The 23,287-nt window shown below is 39.4% G+C and overlaps 2 protein-coding genes across 2 annotated transcripts; both read right to left on the bottom strand.

The window, feature by feature from the left end:
* Positions 1-338: 338 nt before the first annotated feature.
* BTLA (B and T lymphocyte associated) lies at positions 339-13,438 on the bottom strand. Its single transcript, XM_026041664.1, has 6 exons — positions 13,345-13,438; positions 5,241-5,552; positions 4,005-4,040; positions 2,628-2,765; positions 1,689-1,735; positions 339-728 (listed from the first exon to the last, which is right to left on the bottom strand). Exons 1-6 carry the CDS (start codon positions 13,436-13,438, stop codon positions 339-341), a joined length of 1,017 nt encoding a protein of 338 aa, XP_025897449.1.
* Positions 13,439-18,186: 4,748 nt separating this feature from the next.
* Positions 18,187-22,961, bottom strand: CGGBP1 (CGG triplet repeat binding protein 1). Its single transcript, XM_026041862.1, has one exon. The coding sequence runs from the start codon at positions 22,632-22,634 to the stop codon at positions 22,131-22,133; it is 504 nt and encodes a 167-aa protein (XP_025897647.1). The 5' UTR covers positions 22,635-22,961; the 3' UTR covers positions 18,187-22,130.
* Positions 22,962-23,287: the final 326 nt, after the last annotated feature.

The raw sequence follows: 23,287 nt of genomic DNA, 5'->3' as shown, positions 1-23,287 counted from the left end.
GGATTAGACATTTTTGACATTTAAAAAGCTTCCTAAGGAGATGAGTAAACTGAAATGAAGAACAGTCATTGGAAGGGTTCCCTTAGAAAGTGCAGGAAACTTCGAACATTCTCCCACAAACATCCTTAGCATTTAGGAGGAGGAGATGTGGCTCAGTGTCACCTTCTTCATGGATTCATGAAGATGTTTATATCSCAGCAGAGCCCTCTCTTCTCCTGCCCTTTGCTTGTATTCAAACCACAGCCAGATCCAGGTTCAGCTGGAAGCAGACCCCTGACCAGAGGAAGAACACCAGCGGGGAGTAACGCCAGTGAAAGGAAGGATGTCCTGCAGGGCAGCTAGACCTGGGACCGCACACAACGTGGGTGACGGGAGGAGTCCTGGGCAGGTTTATTTTTTACATTAACAGAGGCATATTCAGTAAATTCATTTTCTACCATTARCTCCCTTCTTCGGCATCCTTCTGCAGGAGCAGAATGTTCTAGTGCAGCATAAATGAGGACGTCTTGGCTTTCAGGTACAGCTGACGTGGAAGGGATCGCAGGGTGGTTACAAGGTGCTTTAGGTGCTCTCCTGTGCGCATCCCACCGAGGGACATCRTTGTCGTAGATTGTATGGCCTCCAGAGGGCTGCTGCAAGCTGGCCATGGAGCAGTAAAGCGAGGAGCTTTCCTCGGAAGCTGGAGTTGTCCCCGCAGGGTGGTGTGAGATAGCTGCTGGAGCTCCCACCTGCAGAAACAGAAGGGAGTACAGCTCTGGGCACATCAGGGTGTTACTCATACTCCTGCTAAAGAAGAGATGTGCAAGAATRTAATTTGCTTTCTACCACTAAAAGTGCATCATAAATTTGGTGAGCGTTTTTGAGCACAGGTAAATTAACTCACCCTTGGTGTTTACATTGATCTTTGAAATAAATGAAGTTGGAAGTCATTTTTTTTCCTGATTGTCTCTTTTTTTCCATTTCCTGATCTCTTGCTTTTCTCCTTTTTGTCTTGCTATTCTCCAAGTAAATCTCCTTCTCTACTATCTTCAAATTCCTCTATAAATTCACCTCTCCCTAAGGAAATACTCTTTTGAYGCCTCTCTTCTAGCCACATAAAATACACTGCTTTTAATGTGCCTTCCTCCAACTTGCCCCTGAGGAGCCCTGCAGGCTGTTCGGCACCCTGCAGTCCCCCCCAGCACTTCCCTCCTGACTGATATCCCTCAGCTCCTGCCCCGTCATCTGCGTTCTGCCTTCTGCCTGTTCAGTTTCGCGAGGACCCCTTGCCAGCACTGTGTCAGTCTGTGGCAGCCACATGTGAGAGCCTTCCTTTCCAATCAGCTGTCACTAYGTGCGGCATTTTCTGCCTTAGGCAGGCGGTTGGAATCATGTCCACAGAGATACTTTGGGTAGCTAAGCTACCTAAAGAGAGTTGAGGCTCTCATTGAAGCAGTAGTTACAAATTAATGCTTTTCAACACCAGTTTAGGTGCCTAAGCACCATCTGTGGCTAAGGCCCTTAGTAATTTCCCTTGGCTCAGCCACGGTGATATCTCACAGCGGGGAAGCCCTCCTGCTCAGGCACCAACCAGGGCACTACATTTGTCTTTGGTCCTATTCCAACTTTTATACTACACCGGGATGTTGTCAGTAGGCGGCTATGCAGAACAGGATCAAGTTCTGCATTATATCAGTGCTTAAACATACCAGGCTGTCTTGTCTCTGTGGAGTTAATGGAGTTCTCTTCTGCTTTGCTGGGAAGAAAAAAAAAAAAAATCAAAAATTATTGAATGCCTTATTGAATGCACTTCAAAGAATTGAAATTTATTCCCAGTCTGGAATTAGGAAGAGCCATTCAGTCTGGAATTAGGAAGAGCCAATGGTACAAATAAAAGCACTGAGAGAATGAGTTTCTATCTGTACAATGAGTTTCTGAGGGGTCCCAAGAGCCCCTCTGAATAAAAGCAGAAAAAGAAATGTAGTGTATTTGGGAGTGATTTTTTTTATATTCAGTTAATTGGAGAAAAAGCCTTTAAGCCGTCTCGTTAGCAAAGGTTATATTCTTAAAAGATTATATAATTTCATTTTCCTAAGGTAGAAATCTCACAGAGCCATAATAGGCAAATGAGTAATCACTTCAGGTAAGTTAAGACACAGAGAACTCCTAAGTTCCATTTTTGATTTAGAAGATGGCAGCTGTATAAGAGCTCCTTTAAAACAGGGAAGATTAATACTGTAATTATACTATAATTTAGGGAAAATTAGGGATGCAAAATGTAGCTGAATAGAGTTTGACTCCATTTACATGGTTAATACTCCTACTTATTTGTAATATGTTTGTTTGCAAGATAGAGGACAAAAATTTACAATGGTTAGAAGTCATTCCTTTCCTGGAATGGAATTCCAGGAATTCCTTTCCTKGCTGGACCTTTCCTGGTCACTTCCATTCCTGGCTTTATGGAACGAACAGTACATGGGATAAAATAAATTCTTAGAGATTCGGTATGACCACACTTGATTGAAAACATCTCAGCAGTTGGAAGGTATAATTATTAAAGCATTCTTATGGAGCTTTAAGTGACTTTAAGCTGTAAATAGGAGTGGAATCAAACACACAGTAGGAGATTGTATGATAAAACTGCTCACCATGGTATCTCCTGAAACACCAAAATATGCATATGAGGATGAGTAGAGAACACATAGGCAAGGATAATGCAGCATAAATAATGTGCAATATCTTGTCATTTCCAGATTCTTGCAATTCTTCTGAGGTAGCAGTGGTATCTGAAATGACATTAACATTCATGTGCACAGAGTAATGTTTAACAGGTGATTTTAGCATTAGGTCTTTCTGATGTAACTTGCCTCCTAATTAAATTAAAACATTCTCTAACTTAGTATCAGCATGCTGTGAGGTTACCATTGCCATGGATATTAAGATTACCAAGTATTAAGATATTATCTACCAAGTATTAAGGTATTGAAGGAAAAGTGCAAAGAAAAAATGTAATTGGTGAATGAGGCAGGCTAGAAGACTAGTTAAAACAACTAAGAATTAGAGCACTGCTTCAAACTGCCATATGTTTCTGTTATGATCTTTCTTCACCTTCTTTGTCCCTACTCTTTGCATTGCAAACAAGGAAGCCTCCTGGGAAGTGTGTATCAGCTGTGAAAAAAATATAATAGATGAGACTAGAAATGGGTGCTATTATGAGGCATATGGACCATTGAACAGGTAAGTATGTTAAGGGTCCGACTTTGAGATCCTTTAAAGTTAGACCCTGTTAAGAACTGGACCCTGAGCTTAGTTTTGTACTACATTTGAAGCTTGTCACCCTCTCCGCCTCCCCCCCCCCGCAAAAAAAACAACAAAAAAAGAGAGAACAGGGCTACTAAGGGTAGGATTAGGAGGCAAGAACTATTCTTGTATCCTGCTCATGGGAATGAAAAGGGAGAACAGTCAGAGATGAGAAGAATATATATGTATGTATGCATGTATGTATGTATGTATCTATGTTTTTTTTTCAGGAATCCATTATTGGTGCACCCTTTTGAGGTCTGCAGTCTTCTGATGAGCAAAATATGGGCAATACATCAGAGAACAGACCCAGCAGATGAACTGGGCTTAAGGAGTTGTCCACTCTAGTTGTATTGTGAACAATAATCAATCGTGAGCAAAAAAATGTGCTTCAGGATGTTAAAGTGATTTTATATTGTGCTAATAGTGCAATACCTACACTTTGTGTAAGTATAAGCTTTATGTATCATTGGGATATTAAAGAGTGTATGCAAAATCAGCAGTGTAGTTTATAGTGCCAGGAGATGATTTGTTTGGCTTTGTCCTTTTTATGCTGAATGCAGAATTGTAGTTTTTGAAAACTATGACATCTGTATTTTTTCAAGGGGGAAATATGCAATAGCAGTTTTGCAATGAATCTAGATTTGATCTAAATGCACAAAACAATTCATACCAATACTCATTAGTTCCCTTGTCTTAAAGAGGAAATAAGAATYACAACTTACTTTCTGGTGAACTTGTCATGATGTCTGCAGGCTTTTCTGAAAGAGGAAAACAAACAAGGAAATGAAACAGCAACATGACCTTCAGCTCTGTAGTTGTATTTTCCGTACTGCATCCTGAAGTCTTCACAAGCCCCTGCTTTGATTGGAGGATGGAGAAGGGAACAAAATGCAAAAACCAAGGGGTGACTTGAGGGAGAGGAGCATTAGAAATGAAGTGTTACTCTCCTACTGCTAGCAGAGTGATTCTATATATGAGACCTCTTTGGCACTCAGATAAGTGGCTCAGCAGAGCTCATAACTGGCAAATGGAGATGACACGTTCCGCCACTTGTTGGTGGTACAGTATTTGTGATTAAAGCACTCAGGGATCCATGCTGTCCTTTTCATGTCAAAAAAAAAAAAAAAAAAAAAAAACCCAAAGCATCCTGTGAACTGGGCACGTACTACATCTCCTGTGAACTGGGCACGTACTACATCTGCTGGCAGGTTTCAGCCTTTTTTTGTTTTGGTGTTGCTTCTTCTGCTGCAACATTTCCGGTGGCAATCGGCAGGGTTTTAAAGCCCGTCAGCTTTGCAGGGGAATAACCGGCAACAGGACAACCTTGCAACTGTGCTGCCAAGGTCCCTCGCACACTTTGGTTGCTCCCATCACTTCCTAGCTGGAGAGCTGCACTGGGGAGGGCAGGCATTGCTTGCCGTAATCTAGACTTGGCTTCCTGGCTGCCTAGATCAATATTGGGGCCTTTCTTGCCCTTAACACCTTAAGATCATTTAAAACTATTTTAAGGCTTCCTGCTGTTGGTGTACAAAATTATACCTGCTCCCTGTCTGTAGCAGGAATGATCACTCTCAACATGAGGCTTGTGAATTGCCTTGTTTTCTTTACTGTGCTGTGGCCTCATCAGCCCTTAATACATGACCCGCTGGGTCCTGCCTAGTCTGTGTGGCACAGAAACAGACTGACCTCCCACAGTCTCTCTTTGGTCTATTTTGTGTATTTTTTATTATCAGAAACTCCATTATGGTTCCAGATCCTCCTTTTATTTATGTAATTTGTTCTTTCCTTTCCCCAGTACTGAAGTATGAAGAAGGGGGTGGGTCTATCACAACTCGGTGCACAAGATGACCTTACCACTAAAAAAAAAAAAAAAAAAAAAAAAAAAAAAAAGCATGCACGATTTTTTCTGCACATGCAATTCATTTTTTAAAGGTTTCTTTCATGACAGAGGGCCTCACCTTCAACAACTACCCTTATCCCATGGCTCTCGCTGGCGTAGGTGCCTGCTGTCGCTCGACAACGGTAAGTGCCACTGTCGTTGTGATGAATTGAGAAAAACTCCAGAATAAACTTCTTGTGGGTCCTCCAGAGTACTTTGCTGTCTTTCAGCAGCACGCATTCATTCCCTTCTATCTTGCACCACTTCATGACAGGCCTCTCCTTGCAGTAATGAACCGGACAGTAGATAACTAAGGAGCTCCCAAGATAACCTGTGTACTGGGAGTTTCTTTTAACCTGAATTTCAACAGGACAATCAGTGTCATCAAATTCTGGAACAAAAGAAAAACATGTCAAAAAATGTCAAGGTTCYGTTTTTCTGCTATATAAGCCCCATGACACTAATCACTGTCTCTTTACTCTCTCAGTGCTTGAGACTTCCCTTGTCTCCTTCCAGATCTTCTCTGTATATAGGACATTGGTAGCAGATAAGGGCTGCTAACTATTGTCTCTTTCATATTAAGCATGGTTGCTGAAAGGTACTTCCTCCTTCTGATATGATTTTTTTTGTCTGTATCTTAGCCAAGTTTGGAATTGAACGGCTTAGAAAAACATGCAAAATACACATGGCAGGATTTCCTGTGTCATACTTTACACAGACCTTTGATTTTACTTTTAGATTTATTTCAGATCATTGTTTTCTTTATAATTCGTGCTAATTTACAGAAGGAAATATTACTCTTCCATAGAGATCTGTTGTAATTAGAGCAATTAAAATATATATACATTTCATTACTTTATCTTTTTTTCTTGATTTTCTAAACTTTTGTTAAACTCAGTGTTCTGGTAAGATATSTTAACTCTGGGTCTTGGTATTGAATGTCCCATTATTTTATTAAAGATTCTTTTGTCTTGTCATCCTTAATTTCTCTGGCTAAGTAAAATAATGAGAACTATGTGATACCAAAGTGCTCTCTTCTTTCCTACGCTGTCCATGTCTAAAGAAAAGATTAGGTATACCTATATCTTCTGGCTGAGGGAGGGAAATAGGAAAAAAAAAAAAAAGAGGTAAAATCCAATAAAAAAAAGTTTTGTAGGTAGGAGAAATGTGTGTGGGAGGAGAGAACAGTGGAGAAAGGGGAAGCGTGTATCTGCCAGGAGCTGCTGGACTGCAGGGTAGCCAGCACATCTAAACAGTGAGATGTGAATGTCTCACGCAATCTGTCACCTGCACAATCAGCCAGGATATCTTATGCATGTGATACAGCGTTTCTTGTGATGCATAAGTAGTGTATTCAGGAACCTAAGATGGCAAGGTTATGAGCTTCCATACAAATAGACATCAGATTCCTCTGCTTTGCAAGCCCTTCCTCAGTAAATTTCTTGCTATTTCACACCATAAATCATGTTGTCTGTTCATATTCTTTGTTGCAGAAGAGCTAACACTTTGTTAATGTTGTTTTTTTTTTAATTTTACTTTGTTAAAATGACTCTGGCAACAGGTGTTTATAAATTAGAATCATTGATCTGCCTCTAAACCTACTGTTCTTTAATATGTTTCCAATATTGCCAAATTGTATATGCCTGAAATTCATTGATAATAGAGAAGAGATTATACTGTGATGAAACAGTCATTTTGTGGTAAGTATGACCAAAGTCAGAGTAAACAGGATATATGGAATAATCTTTGTGTTTTACTCAAGAATGGAAGGTGGTATTTTGTTATTGAATAGTGTTTGGCATTGTTCTTCAAAGATGTAGGACACTGTWTGGAGTCTTTCTGAATTGAACAGAAGACAGATGATATCATGAACATGGTAAGATGGACCTAAACAACAGATTGAAATTTTTGGTATTGCTTAATTGAAAGAAAAAGCTTCAGAGAAAATGACGTAATAAAAACTTGTAAAGACATTAAAGAGAAATTAAGTAATCTGTTTTTCATGTTTAAGATGGAGTTGAAGAAGTAACAGTAGTAACATAGTATTACATAGAAGTAACAGAAGTAACAGAAGTTAAAGAAGTAACAGAAGTAACATAGTATTACATAGTATAAAAAGCTTCCTAATAATAAAAACAGTGAAATACTTGAACTAATTTTTTTTGGAAGATTGTTGAGGTGGCAGACAACTGACAGCTTTAAGAGCTGAGCAAGACTGAAATGTGTTGGGCTCAAGTCCTCTTGGGACTAACTAATCCCTTAATGTTCAATACAGACCTGCCTGTTGGCWACATCTAGCCATGTGTTAAATTCATGGATAAAAGGATAAAAAATGCCTATGAAAAAACTTGGCAGAGATGCACTGGCATGTGCTCCTAATGCAGCAGTCCTGTTGCTGGAGAAGACCTGTGGCAATGAACCACAGAAAGTATTGAGGCTCACGTGCAATACCACAGTAGGAGCTCCTCATTAGAAAGAAATGCATGGTGCACTGGAAGAGTTGGTCTCGGAGGTCTGGTCTGTATGGCTGTGGTAGCAATAGCTGAAACATGTAGCCTAGCCATATTTACCATTGGGACATGGATGCACTGCCCAGGGATTTGGATCCGGGTGAGTAGGTCATAGTGACTGAAGTCGTACTGCAATAGCAGCATGTAGCTGGCAACAGTGTGAAAATGGAAGCACAGAGCTCTAATGAGAAAGCAGAGGTTTCAATTATTTGAGCAATGATTGTTGCGGAAGATAAATCTCCAGAAACTATCTGTTATACTTTGCAAGAAGTATAGTACTTACTGCTAATGAACTTCACAAGTAGTGAAAAGGGCCTGTCTACCTACTTCATTGTAACCTTAAGCTTTTCACTGCAGGGATTTCATATTTTCTTTCAAGTCATCTGGTACTTTTATGAAAAGATATAAATCACTGTTAATCTTGAAAGAATCACCTTATCAAATTTGGCCAATTAGGAGTATCCACCTAGAGCAGGGTACTAACACTGTTAAATTCTGATTAATGCTAGATATGTAGGAATTTAAGGACTAAGATAGGTTAGTCATTGCTAAGTAACATGCTAAAGAAATGATTGTCTTGCACTTGTCAGTGTAACCTAGACTAACCTTCAGTGTAACCTAGAGGTTCAGTGGCAGAACCTCTTTGGCTGAGGCAAGTAGATGAATGCAGGCACATAGACTGGTATGAATTGTCCCTGTGTGTATCCTGTGTGGCAATATTGATATTTTTGGAGCAGAAGCCTTATGTATGTCTGGATATGCTTCTAAAGCAGTTTTATGCACTCCTTGTTCTACAGATGAAAGACTTAAATAGAGCACGTGTAACACACACAGGCTGTTAACACAGCGTGCCAAAAAAAAAAAAAAAAGAAAAAAAGAAAAAATCCCTCCCTAAAACTTCCTCCACTACTACCAACAATGCTGGGGGGAAAAAATCCCTTGGGGGTGAGATTACTCACAAAATTTTTTGATCACATAGTATATTTTAAGAGAATTGAGATGAAATATGCTAATTTGCTTCCTAGGAGAGCCTAAGTAATGTTTTTCCCCCTTCAAGTACCTATGCCAATACGTGCTGCAGTTTTGTTCCTGTTTCTTCGGTGATTATTCACTTTAAGAGTGTCATTCTGATGTAATCTGGCTTGGTTAATTGATATGTAGTTACCAAAGCAAACTGGATTCCCTGCTGTCTACTTGGCCTGAGTCCCATGTCCCTCACTCCCTCCATAAGGTTACCTATGGTGTATATATGGTTGAGTTTGGGGACCTGCATGTGGGAAAATGCCTYGCAGCCTACTGTTAACTAGCCCGCACACATAAAGCAGCTCTGGCTTTTTTTCTGGAAAATTGGGAGAGTTTGGGTTGGCRGATTTCAACATGCCTGTTTTCCATTTCCCTCCCCTCTCCTTTTCGTTTTGCCAGGCTGTTTGTTTGTTTTCCAAAATATTTATCTTGCTGAAAGTTGCATTAAATTTCTTAGCTGTTGTTTGTCTGTCCCTTGGGAGTAGTCTGGGGTTGTTCGGAAAATACAGTAATGCAATCATTTTATTTGGTGACTTTTTTTTTYTCTCTCTATCAAATAGAGTAATCTTTTCAACTTGTTAACCAGGAGCTATAGAAACTACTGTTTAGCTTTGAATGCATGTGAAAATGTTGTAGGCTTTTTCCAGAGCCCCAAATGGGCTCTCTTTGAGGAGACTTAAACCATTTTTTTTTTTAGGCTGCCCACGTTAGCCATTCTGTTGTTTATAGCTTGATACAAAACAATGATCAGAGCAGAGAGAAAAAAAGTTTCTTTTGCATGCTCTTGTGATTGACTGATGGGTGTCATTATTATTACTATTATTATTATTATTATTATTATTATTATTATTAACAAGCTTAGTGCTTGGTTACCATTTATTCCTCTTTGTAAGGAAATTTGGAGGCCCTGGACAGTAATATTATCAGAAGATAACTGAATAAGAGTTACAGAACACTTTTCTCAGACTCTAGGAAACTCTTAGTTTGAGTTTCTTTGATGTACAATAACTAAAAATTTGGGATAGAGGAAAGCTTTTTCTATAATCCACTCCATATCCCATATTAGTTCAGTGCTGGAATTCATAATACGTTGTGAACCTTTCCTCTTTCTTTCATCACATCCAACTTGGCAAAAAGTCTCAAGTGGATAAGAAACTCTAGAAATAAAGAAAAGATTTGGAATTTTCTTTATACAGAATACAACTCCTAAGGGGAAATTTCAAGCTATCTTTAATGTATTTTCTGTAAGGACTCTTTAGCACTGGTAATAGATGTCAGAGCTAAAGATTTGGAGTTTAAGTTCCAGTATAAACCGTGTTGTCCTAGACTATATTTTCTTTTAACAAGACAATGCAACATGCGTGATTAAGAGAGAACTTTATGTTCTACTTTTGGTGGCCGTTAGAAAGATGACCAAACTTCACAAACTTCCACTGTCATCCAGGCTTGAATGTGGTCTGGTGTATTTTTTCTGTGATAATGTATCTTAATTTTTCCTGTCTGTTACCCACAGTAGTGTAGGAGAAATCAATTTTAGGGGCATATTTGACTGCCAACTGTATTCTATGTGTGCAAGCACGCTCTGGGATGAATATGGTTATGCTTTCTGGAACACTCTTGGAAACTGGGACCTGGAAGTATGGCTTGTTTCTAGGTGACATATTAAAATGCAAGTTTTTAATACATTAAGTAGGGGTGGTCATGATAAAGATATCTGTGCAGCTTTCAAGAGGATGAAAGTGGAAGTTTATGTAGTGGCTTCTAATGTACAGTCCTCAGTAAGTTTTGAACTGCCTAAAAAGCAAGTTTTCTTCTAAAACAATGGAGCCTCTTCCTGGATAGGCTGCATTGGCAGCCTATCCCCATGATTTCGAGAGGATAGGAGAATTTTCTGTAATGTGCTTTGCAGGGGTAATGTTTCAAAGGGATATATTCTAGAACTTAGGCAACAGGGAAACACTTGTGACAATTCTTTTAACTCTATTTTGACTATTTCTTTTTTTTTTAGTTTATCTCACTGTTTTATGCTTTGGAGAAAATGTATTCCTGACAAGATTCATTATGCAAATAGAACATGACTAATGTAGATGGATATATGTTCATCTATTCCAGATCATTGGTGGAAAAATAATAGGTAAAAATTGAGCATTCTGATTCTTAGATTGCAAAAGGTGTATCATTCACACCTGGTCATTTAAGAACTCTTAAAAATGAATGAAAAACAATGAAAAAAAGACAACTAAGACTTTCCATTTGAAACTCTAGAGGCTATTTATTTATTTATTTATTTTAAGAATGTATCTTTTTAATTGTTTCTCTCCTTCTAAAGGGGAACAAGGAATAGGTATGATATCCCAAAGGCAGATAATGGCTGATGTATAAAATGTCAATTAGTCATGAAAAATAAATGACTATAGTTAGTTTTGATCCTGTTTTTCCATCTGTCTGTGAACACAATGAAGCATTAACAATGCATTTAGCTCAGCTGCAACGTTCCTGGAAGTTTCGGTTCAGATTATCATACAAAAAAATACAGCAGAAAAACATAAATTTGTTATGAATTCAAGTATAATCTTAAGATCTTCATGACTCTCATAATTTTAAGGAAGGAAGGGGAGAAATTAATGGGGAAAAATATGTTACCCCCTTGAATTTAGGGAGATGTATTTAGAAAAAGGAGCACTACAGCATATCATACTAGTGTTGCCTGGATATAGGTAATAAGACTTCTTTCCATTCTCAGAGAAACCACTGAGTTTTATCCTAGTCATTTTACATAATCATAAATTTAATGTTTTTTCCCATACTCAAAGTCATTTTACATTTTGTTATTAGAACTTTAACTTTGGAGCTGGTCACTTAATTTTTCTCATCTTTCATTAAAGATACAGCGATGTTTCATATGTATTTGCTCTCAGCTGTGAACAGTGAAGGGTTTGCCTTAGTGATAGCACTCATTAAGGTGGCTGAGATAGCAGGCAGTTACATCACTGTTGCAACTACCTGATGATGAAAGCTACGATAGCACAGAAAATGGATGCCTTGATGGCTGAAATCTGACTACTTTGATTTATTTGAATTCTTACTTTGCATATTAAAATTTGCAGATTATCCAACAACGAGGTGTGCTAGCAGAGTTGTTATTTGACAATAGAACTCTGTCCACCATAAATGTGCAGTTTACTTTTGACAAAAGCAAAAAATAATGACAAGTTTGGGAAACCTACATTAAAAATAAAATATTTAAAACAAGATTCTGTAAAGACTGATTCGCAAAGTTTTTCCTTCTTTATGCCTACACGTATGATTCAGATATTTGAAGTATCATATAAATATAGAAATAGTTCTCAAAGAACGTGAAGTAATTTTGTTGTAGCTCAAAGAATAAAACCCACTGAAATAGATTAATCTCTTTGTAAACAAGGTACGTATTGTATTTCTACATTGGTAGAAATATTTTTCCTGTATTAAGAGCAGTGTTTAGATTCCTGGTAGGTGAATATGGAAAAGTTCACTCATGTGCTTATGAGTTGCACTGAATAGCACAGACAGGTGATCAGAGAGGTTCTGAAAAAAATAATAAGGCAGCTAAATAGCTAAGCTCATAAAAGAAGAGAACAGACTTCCCCTGAGGAAGAAGTTTCTTGGCCCTGGACACGCCGCCTTGAGAAGAATGTTAGCTTAGCCAATTCAAATGTGCAGCAATTCAGTAGCTTGCCTGAGCTCAGCTCATACTCCAATTTATTTATTGTTTATTTGAAAAAGGCTGCATCTAATTGTCCCTAACCTTTGGATTTCACTTGCCAGGTAGGTGCAATGAATGTGCATTTAACCTTTCCTATAGTGATAGCGAAGTGTTTTATTCATCAAAAAAGATGCATGCAGGGCACTATGTGTATTAGTCTTTCATGTTTAACTAAGATTTACATTTCCCATTCAAATTGTTTTGTATAATGGTACTAGTATCTTGCAACAAATGTTGCCTTTAATTTTTTTATAATGTTATCTGTTGATGTGCCTAAAATAAATCAACAGCAGCCAAGCACATCCGTCCCCATAGCTATCATGCTTTCATGTATGACCTCCTTCCTTTTAACGTTTATGAAACATGTACGAAAATGGCATGGAAGAGCTCAAATCAAAATAATCTCCACAGTAAAATACAAGGAGTGAGCTGGATACAGTGTAGGAATCGTATCAATCTGAGCTAGGAAAACCTCTATATTTAAAAACTGTGGCCTTTCAAAGTTCAAAGTGCCATGGAAGTTAGGCTGTGTTAAATGAAATGATTGAAGTGGCACTTAACGATCTGGTGAGGCTGCTTTGATTGTTACCTGGACCCACTTCAGAGCTAGCAGAATTCCTGGATTTCATGCAGAAGTTTGAAAACTGTGCAAGGCAAAGCCTTCGGCYACAGAGTTAGAGGCATTTGGTCACTAAGCGTCAAAGTTTTGGTCTAGGTAGTAACTTAACAACATTTCTCAATTATTCCCTTCATCATCACCTTTAATCAACTTAGGAGTCTCCAACATGAGAATAATTTATGTTCAAAGTATGATTAATTATTGCTTTGGCTTGTGTTTTATCTCCCCTCCCAACCCCGCCGCCAATACGAGGTAACTAAAGACAGGTTGCAAAACTGCATCTTACCGTAAGCTTGATAGTTGCTCTGAGCCAGCACTACTAGAAGGATGTGCACTATAATTATAATCCTTTTCAGAAACATGACTGGTGGTCCCTTCATTTGCTGGGCATGGTAGAGATAGGAGGGGTTACACAGGTTTAAACCTGTGGGTTTGAAAAGCGCAGCTCAGATGGCCTCGTACATCCTGTTAGCTTTACCCATGGTGCACGTCTGAGCTGATTCCTCTCTCTAGTTCCTCCAGTCAAGCAGGCACAGAAAGGGGTGGAGAGGCGACAGAGGGTGCACAAATCTCATGGGTTCCTCGGGAGTCTTTTTGTGTGGTTGAACCATGAACCACTCAGATCACCTCACAGAGTCTCGGAACTGCTCTGCAATTCGAGGGAAAACGTCTTTCCCCCTCCACTCGCTCCCTTCACCGTGCAACAAGCACCATCTCTGACTGAGATTTCAGTTTACAAGCAGCAAGATATCTGTATATTACACAATGCTATTTTCGATTTTTTTTTCCCATTGCTTTTGCATTACTTTAATTCAGCCTCAATTTCAAATAATATTAAATAAAAAAGAAAAACTATTCTCAAAGTTGAATAAATTAATTATTCATAAGTTGTGAAATGTCAGACATCTGTCTGAATGGTTTCGATCTGCATTAGATTAATTTAAAATAATGTTGAGCATGAGACATGATTTTTCCCCTATTTCCAAATTTTGGACATATGTTATGGAGATAYTAAGTAATATGGTTTGGGTTCTTTTGCCAGCATAATCAGGATGTTTTTTCCCCTATATCCTTCAGAAACATCTAAATATTTCTAAAGCACCATTTAACTCTATCTTCTCCCAAATTCTGCTTCTCATAAAGTTAGAAACAAGCAAATACAGTCTTTATACAGGCATCATATATAGTCACTATTGCTACTTATAATGTAAACCACAAAGAGAAAGAAGGGAAGCATTATGCAGTTAGGAAATTCTATGTTATAATATACATACAATATGCTTTAGTGAAGTCTTTAACGAGGATTTTTTCCAAAGTAGCCTTTTAGAGAAAATAATGATATGGCCTGTCAAAACTTCCTGGCTACAGGTACCTAGCTCAGTCCACAATGATCAGCAGGATYGTGTACTGACGTGCACAGGAAGGTATGAAATGGCTTCAGAAACAATATCACAGTACAGCCTCAAGGAAAGAGAACTTCTTGAGCACAGTTACACACAATGATTAAAAGGGAGGAGAAAACGAGTGCTGGAGATCAACATTTCTGTGTAGTGAGGACACCCAGTGGCAAACTTAGATAATAAAATTGGTGGTTATGTTTCTTTACAGCGTAGCTTGTGTTAACCAAAGTTCATGCTAGACATGTAGCACTGGCAGCTGATACTTGTTTCCTTACTAGAAAACTTAAATTTTAACTAGGAAGCAAGCAATCAGTTAAAACCATCATTCATAAATGGACATATGTTCAGGATTCAACTTTGTTGCTTATATTTTGGTATCTACCTTAACGCAGCTTAAAAAAAATAATAATTTAAGCTTATTTTAAAAGCCTTGACAATTTCTAGTGGTTCTTAAACTTTTTGAAAAGTGTTTTCCTCTTGGGATTTTTTTCGTATTTTAATTGTTTTRTTTCTGTCCTATTTACCTTTTTTATAAGTTTGAGTTTTCTTCGACTTTGCAGAAGAAGTGTAAGGGTGAGGSACTTGTTTGAGCAAGGAGAAGGGAGAGCTAGCAACGGCTTGGGACTAAATATTTTGTTACTAACTGAAGCTTTGTCAGTGTTTTGAGACTGGCTTTCTGGTTAGATACCGTGTAGGTAACATTGTGGGAGTACATCCTAATTCTGRGGGAAGGGGAGGGGAAAAAGTCAGTCCCTGGGTGTGGGCCACTAAAACACTAAAGTAGTTATGTTTTAAAGTTAATAGTTACTTTATATTTAAATAATACTTGTCTTATGATACTTTAAGTAATACTTGAGCTTATAAGACTTCTTTCAAGCTGAAAGACCATTTGAATACGTCAAGAAAAATGTCACTAGAGGGCACTGACTCCCAGCATCTGCAGCAACTTGTTTGCAGTGCACTAATCCAACCTCAGCTGAATCCTCTTAGATACCCAGTACTTAAAGAAATGAGAATTCAATGCAGTACAGAGCTTGGCTAGTTGTTATGTTGGTATGTGTTGGACGTGGTTCCAAAAGTATGTAGTAAAACTTACTTAGATAGTCTTAAACATCTCAAGATTGCTCATGATAGAAACCCATCTCATTCAGTACAGTTTGTTCTGTCTGCTTCACGGAAGGCAAGTGAGGGAAACATCTTTGTCATGTTCTTTCTTTAATGCCATCTTAGTTTGTTTCTTCTGAAGAGACGAGGTTGTGTTTTGGTTTTACTCTCTTTTTCCTTTTTTCTTTNTTTTTCTCTCTTTTTCCTTTTTTCTTTTTTTTTTTTTTTTTTCCCTCTCTTCTTCCTCCCCTCTATTTCCAGGTTGTTAGACTTCTGCTCTGACTTGTGCAGTGGGTTACAGCATTCAGATGTCCAGTAAGCCTGCTGAAAATTACCCTCATAACACTTGCATGAGGAAGCTTTAATCTCTTCAAGAAGCAGAGCAATAGTTTAGCCTGTCTGTGCACACAGGCTCTCTCATGTTCTTCYTTGCCTTTCACTACAGGCTGCAGGAGCGGGTGGTCCCTCTTGCCCATCTTCGTGTCCTGTCCATGTGTATCTCTGCTTGTGGAGAGATCAGCCACCTCATTTCRATGCAGGCTCTTTCCTTTTTCTTGCATTGTGAGATTTTTCAGTATCTCCCTGCTTCCATTGAGCAAGCTCAGTTTAACAAACGAGCAAAGCTATAAAAATACCTTACATCAGTTTAAGGGCGGATTATGCATGGGACCTGAATGCTCTCGCATGCGGTGTCCGTTGTCCACTCAGGATGGAGTAGGTTAAGAGTTTAGTCCCAACATATAAATATTTTCACTGATTGTATGGGCTGGGTGGCTTATTTATTTGATTCAACTTATAGTAATGATGGGCTTCAAGAATCCTAAACTCCAAAGGGTACAGCCCGGAATTCAGCACTCATGTATTACACACTTACACAAATTGTTCTATTTTATACCTAAGAATGATTTTAAATGCTGTATGCTGCGGCTACCTCAGCCACCCATGGACAACAGGAGTGGCAGTTTCTGTACTGCACCTCAGAGCCTTTTTRCTGGGCTGGACTCTCTGCTTCTGTGTCCTTGAGAGGAAACGGCCCATGCTACCAGAAGACCCCCAAATTCCAGATGCCTTGCAGGAAATGAGAAGTGGAGGGATGCACAGGAAAAATGACCCASTCACTTAAGCAGAGCTTCCACAGCTGGTCTGTCCTCCACGTCTTCCCACCCAGCCTAGGTAAATGGCAAACGCTGGCCCTAGTTGTCAAGATCAGCACAGCCTGAACGCAGTTACTGTACACACCAGCTTCCTCCATCTCGTATAAGGCTAAGCCGCATGATTCACTTGGGGAAATAAAATGTTGTCATAGGAGTTTTGCACTTTAATTTTGTGCTTCACCTGATTCTGCAACAGCTTCCATGCAAATCCTTACTGTTAATTTTGCAAGTACAAACAGTGGGTTTCAAAGCAGAAGTGCCAATGTGGGAAAGATGTACCTTGTTGTAAAGCTTTTCTTTTCCGTTTGGTGTAAAGGAAACAAAAAGCTTCTTCATCTTCATGAGCTGTGAGCAGAAAATGAATGAAGATGAGAAATAAATGATAAATTCATCAGTCACGAGGTGTCAGGAGTTTATTTTTCCTTGATCCACGAGATGTCAGGCCAGGCAAAAACATGGGAAAAGGGTCTTGCATATTCAACCTATACTTGATTTGATCAGCTGATATATTTGCTCAATTTCCATGAAGTAAGTCTATAAATTCTGACCTCTTTGGCAGGCTCTTTTATTTTTCAGACCTTTTCAGGAAGGGTTTTCCGCGGCATTAAGAAGATAAAAGACCCTATTCCTACAAATCACTTAGTGCCATGTCAAAATGCTTAACCTTAGCTATTTCCCTCAGACTCTCCTTGCAGCAGAAGGCGCCATCAGGGAACCTTGGTCATGATGAAGAGGGAAGTGAGTTCCTGACTGGCGAGAGGGGTTCTGGCTGATCTCTCCTGAAACACAGATTTGAGTATGATTGTATCGGTACATCAACAGTCAAACTGCTTCAAAATCAGAGCTACATTAACAATGGCATGGTCTATTTTTAATTTTTCTTGCCAGCATCCATTTTCATTACTTTGCMTGCCCTTTAAATGTGAACTGCCACAATTACCTTGTCCATCCTCTTGGTAAAATAAGAGATCATGCATAAATTCTATGAAAAAGGTATTCCTTTATTTTAAAAAAGGACTATATTTTTTTCCATTACCAAATGAACACTTTACAAAGTAAAGCATTTCTCTTCCAATAATATTTTAATATAAAAACTTAAATTGCTTATTCTGTTCTTACCGTTCTAATAGGAAGTCCTGTGGCACTGCAGGAAACTGAACTGGGATAGTTTCAGCCTCACTCCCGTATCTAATCATAAGTCCATCATTTCTTTCAGTAAAACCACTCCTGCRAGCCACTTACTATTAGCAAAACAGCCTTCTTTCCAAAATAAAAATAAAGTATGTTCACTAACCCCAAACAGACTGAAATCTAAATAGCATTCTTACGATGAGAAGCTTTGTTTAAAAAAATTTATTTTGAAAGTTAGACACAACTTTAAAATTGTACAAAGACAACAAGCACTCGAATTACACAAAGAGTTAGCAATGGGTACAATGGAGACACAGCAACAGTTGAGTTTTGCCTCTTGCTATATGTAAATATAAATAGAGATCAYCCCTGCCAGACCTCCAGCTCTTCTTTTTCTTTTCCTGAAAAAATGCTCATTATGCTGTAAAACCTAGCAGGGAGTATTTCACTGTTCAGTTCAACAGAATCACCAAAGTGGGGGGGGGCAGACTAAAAACAGTCCTTCTATCATGAGAATATCCCATACTCTGCRGAATCAAGTTTCTCTCTCTATCGAAAAACAGCTTTTCCTTCCATTGTGTCRAATGTCTCACCTCTTCTAATGACCAGCTAATTTAAAGGCTTCGAAATGCTTRAAGTATTAGAACTTTGTTTATGGTTTTCCAGGAATGTGCAAGCCGGAACTAACACGGCACATACACCTAAGGAGTCACAAAATGGAGAGTATTGGTTTTGTCTCGTACTTCAGTCCTTGAAAGTGTCGTTCTAAGAATAGCACTTCAAAGTCACATTAGCCGTCATAGGCTAAACTAATGTAAGTACATGGTCAGAGTAGGTTGTTTTGGTTTTCTTTTTAAGTTCATTTCGAACTTCAAATATATGAATAAGATCAGCTGGCAGAAAAGTATCCCTTAAAGCTAGCCCTTATATAAGCAGAAGTTTGTACTGTCCTCTTTTTGAGAATATTCTTTACAGGAAATACATGGCAAAATAATGCAGTGCCCTTAAAGAAAAAGGAAAACCCCATAGAGACTGTTAAACAACTTAAACCACAGTCTCTTTTCTAGGAATTTGTTATTACTTGGGCTTTGATATAACAGAAAGTAACTTCCATTGTCAAACTTCCCAAAGATCAGTAATAATGAAGCTAAGGTTATGCTTTGTCCAACTACAGCTACAATGACAAAATTATGGTTTGAACCTGAGCATTTGCAGAATTCAGTTCCAAGACTGAGTGGAACCACTTTTGTTTTAAAAGAAAATAAGTATAACTGTCTTGTTGATAGTTGGTGTTGGTGATAAATATAAACTCACTTGTACATTGTTATTTTGAGATTATCTACAAGTGCTTCATTTTTCATTGCTTTATTCCACTGTGGGCGTTTCCTGTAATGATTCAGTATTTGATTTTTATAACCCCTGGGKTTTTTTTTATTTCTAACATAAGTATCCTATTGTTAAGCCATCATTGTCCCATAAGCTGCTGTACATTTGAAATAAGTCCAGATTAAGGCAGTTCCATTCAAAATCTTGATGCTCTGTTTTTATTTCCAAACTGCTAAAAGTCAGAAGTCTATGGCTACACCGATGAGGTTTCTCTGGAGGGTGGTATCATCTGCATTAAAAATAAATGTTACTAACTCAGTAAATGGAGGTTCTATATATAGATTTTTGCGTTACAAGGAGAGCAAGCTTTTGAAACACTAGATGTTGTTTTTGCCCTATTGAAGATAACTGTTTTTTTAAGCAAAAGTTGCTTATATTGTTAACTGTTTACTTTGAAATAAACACCTTCATCTGAAATAAACATCTTCATCACACCTGAGATCATTCTCAGTTGATCAAGAGCATATTTAATGATAAGCTTGTCATTAAGCTTTTCAACRTGTCTGTCAGTCTGCCAATCTAGCAGAAAACTAACTACCTGCTAAACCGTATATAAAATGGTTGTGATTCAGCTTGTGAATCTCCCAGTTAGCAAGGACTGAGCTAAGCAGCTCAGATTCACACCCATCATACATACATTCCCCCCTAATGCTCGTGTTTTAATGGGAGCTTGTTTCCTCAATACTGCATTGTTTGCTGTTTGCTCCAAGTCTAAGACAGCATTTATAAGCTTTAGAACGAAGCAAACAGAAGGGCAAGGATGTTGTTTCCCTCCACTGMAACTGCAATAGCAAAAAGACTCGCAGTTATTCTTGGGGCAGAAAAAAAGCTCTTGGCAGTGTACCTCTCACTTGCCTTYAGAGGATTTATGAAACAGTAGTAGCCCAAGGCAGCTCATGATCTTAAGCTAAACCCAAGTTTGCCCAATAGCAAATGATTTGGGGGAAGCTCTATTTTGATATGTGGGATTAAAGGGGGGGGGGAAATGCTTCTGTTACTTCTGGCCTAAGATCTAAAGCAGACACCAGCATCCTCGGCAGGGCTGCTGTGACTGCACGGAGTCCTGCCACCCGCGGAAGACACTGCAGGTGCAGCAGGGTGCCCGGCACCTGTGTGCCGACACTCAGGGACTGGCAGCCTTCTGCTTGGCTTGTTTAGTTGTTGGTTTTTCAACTACACAAACATCTCTTCTAACAGAAGGCTGCAAAAAATGGTTACACTGTAAAACAAGCACACCTCCTCAGTGTACATATACACTATGTAAGTCTGTTTTAATCCGGAAAGAGATGCTCTGCTCTTGGCATCTGCACAGAAACAAAATAAAACGGTTTACTGCAGGTTTCTTAGCAATTCACTAACTTTGCTAAGACAAAAAGAGTAAAATGCTGTGAAATTTTGTGAGGGGAAAGGAAGCTGAACAGAACCACCAGCTCTATTTGAGGGAGAGATAAAGCACATTCCACGGAGTGAAGGATTTCTGTTACTAGGACATGCTTGGCATCTCCTTTATCTAGAGTTTCTAAGGGGAATCCAGAGAAGGAGGCAGGCAGAAGTTGCTCGTGTCCCCACACCTTGCACAATACTCCCTCCTCGAATTCAAAAACTTCATAGACCACTGATGTTGAGTGGATTATTTGGCATAGTAGCTTGGAAATAGTTTAGTGGTAATTTATTAGATTAATAGAGGGCAACATTATTAAAATCTTTCAGTTTTCCTTTGCAGTAAATATGGTCTTGGCACAGAAAAGAAAATATAACACCGGTCTGTACTTCCACTGTAGCCTCAAAGCTTTCCTAGTCGTGCCTGCAGATACTGAACAGCCTTTGCAGTAACTAYTTTGAAAACTATTTTAATCACTTTGCCTCCTTTGATTAGAAGAATGAAGATAAGATCAGAAAAGTAAACGACCACCACGGAGAGACTGAGAAGCCCCTTTTCCAGGCACCATCACAGGCCTGCTCAACTCCACTACCTCCTGCCTCCCCTACCCCCAGTTTAGGTTCACCAGTTTTTGTCCAGTTTAGGTTTAGGTTTGCCGGTTTTTGTCCAGCAAAAAAGAAATGGGCATTAATTCTCTCCACCTCCATCTTGGTCCAATGTAATTTTTCATTGGCCAGCAGCTGCATTGCAAACCACACACACTTAGTAGTTTGTCAATTTAATATTCCAAGATTGGCACTGAAACAAAAGCGAACAAGTCAAACTGAGAAAAGGGAATGGTGATTTAAAAAGTGTGCATGGGGAACCGGCAGAACTCCTTGCTTACGAGCATAGTGAAGTCCAGAGCTCCTTACAAGAGGGAGGCTGTTAAGCTGCATAATGAATACACAGTGGTATCTGATAGGATAACAGTATTCCAGAAGAAAAAAGTGTTCTCTTTTAGAACATAAACCAAACTTTGTCAGGAATTATCAATAATCTTCCCCCCAAATATCCGTTATGCTTTAACAAACCATTCTACAGCTTCCTGCACTTCAAGCGTGCAGTACTTGTTCTCGGCCAGCCACGGGCAGGATCCTGCACAAAGCCATCCACGGATGCAACTACCCGTTGCTACCCCATCCTCTTCCATGCACAGAGATGCGCAGCGGAGGCAAGCGAGGTCCTCCATCCAAGTGCCTTTTTCCCACGGCGGGACCCGACGCGGGCAGGGCGGATGCCGGGGCTGCTCCCCGYGTCGCTGCGAGTTCTGCATGGAGGCAGCTCTGAAGTCCACAGCAGGGCTAGCGACAGCGGGCGGCACGTCACTAAGTTCACAAACGGATTGTCATTTCTACAAGAATACAAAATAGCTTGTAAAACCAATATGTAACACTGTATATATGCATGGATATAAAAATAAACGACGCCATCAATAGGTAAAACTTCACAACGACGATGGAAAAGAGTTTTCTTCTCAACGGTCCTCGGTGCTGAGGAGCTGGTTCTCGTTGTCGTAGCCGTCGGGCAGGTAGGCTTTCCTTAGCTGGTCCGACTTGGGTATGGAACTGCCGTTCTTGACGTAGCGGGACAGGAAGGCCCGCACGGACGGGTGGTCGGCCTTCTCCAGCGGAATATTCGCTTCCAGGCACATTTTCACAAAGTCCTGGATGACGCTGTTCTTTTCTGTCTGAGCAGTGCTGTTGCACTGAAGGGAGGCAGTCAGAGTCCGTTGCTTCTTCCTCACGTTCTGCTCTTCAAACTCCGCCTTGCGCTTCGTGTGCGTTTTGGACTTGAGGTGGTCGTTGATGGCCGACTTGCGGACATGATTGAGCACCACGTTGCAGGAGGTACAGAACAGTTTCCCCCCGTCTTCGTGCAGCTCGCTGCCAAACTCGGTTACACGATCCTGAGGCGTCACGTACAGGGCAGTCTTGGAGCGGTTCCGGGAAGGGGGCGACTTCACTCCAAATCGTTCCATTGCTGCCTTCARTAAGTTGTCCTGAAGGCTGCGGGTGCAGGGAAAAAAAAGTCCATTAAAGTATGTTAAGGTTCCCAACTTACAAACTGCAGTCTATTCATATCCAACAAAGTGCGGTCAATTACATGGAAGAAGTATGTGCAAATTTTGCTGAAAACGTCTACATCTGGAAGTCCAGATAATGCTGGAGACAGAAATTCCTCACAGGTGTCAGAGCTGTCCTCAGAGGTGTCTTTGTCACCCTCAAACTCAATCTGTTCATCACAGACAAGCAAACAGAAAGGCTTTTTTTTTCAGTTTTCCTGAAGAGTTTTTATCCCTTACTCTTTATGGTAAATACTACTATCTTCTTGGTATTTTAGCTAAGTTAAACCATCAAACATCTACAACGAGCTGGTATTTTTATTTCCTTAAAATCTGTGTAACTTATGTTAGCAAAAATTTAGCTGTCAAAATATGAGGCACAAAGGCCATTTCTGTCATCTCTAAAGGCGGAGACAAAAGCCCGAGCTTTGTCAGCACTCATTTGGGAACACCCCCTCCTTTTGTCCCAGCTCAAACCACAACTATTAGACTGAGTCTTAACCTAGAGTAAAAAGAAAATCTTTTGTCGTTGCAACACGAGCTTGAGCTTCACGAAACAGTCAGCCTAA

Source organism: Nothoprocta perdicaria, unplaced genomic scaffold (genome assembly GCF_003342845.1).
Source record: "Nothoprocta perdicaria isolate Ctin4 unplaced genomic scaffold, notPer1 scaffold_102, whole genome shotgun sequence".
In the NCBI taxonomy this organism is placed as follows: Eukaryota; Metazoa; Chordata; class Aves; order Tinamiformes; family Tinamidae; genus Nothoprocta; species Nothoprocta perdicaria.
This window is presented reverse-complemented; position numbering and strand designations above follow the sequence as displayed.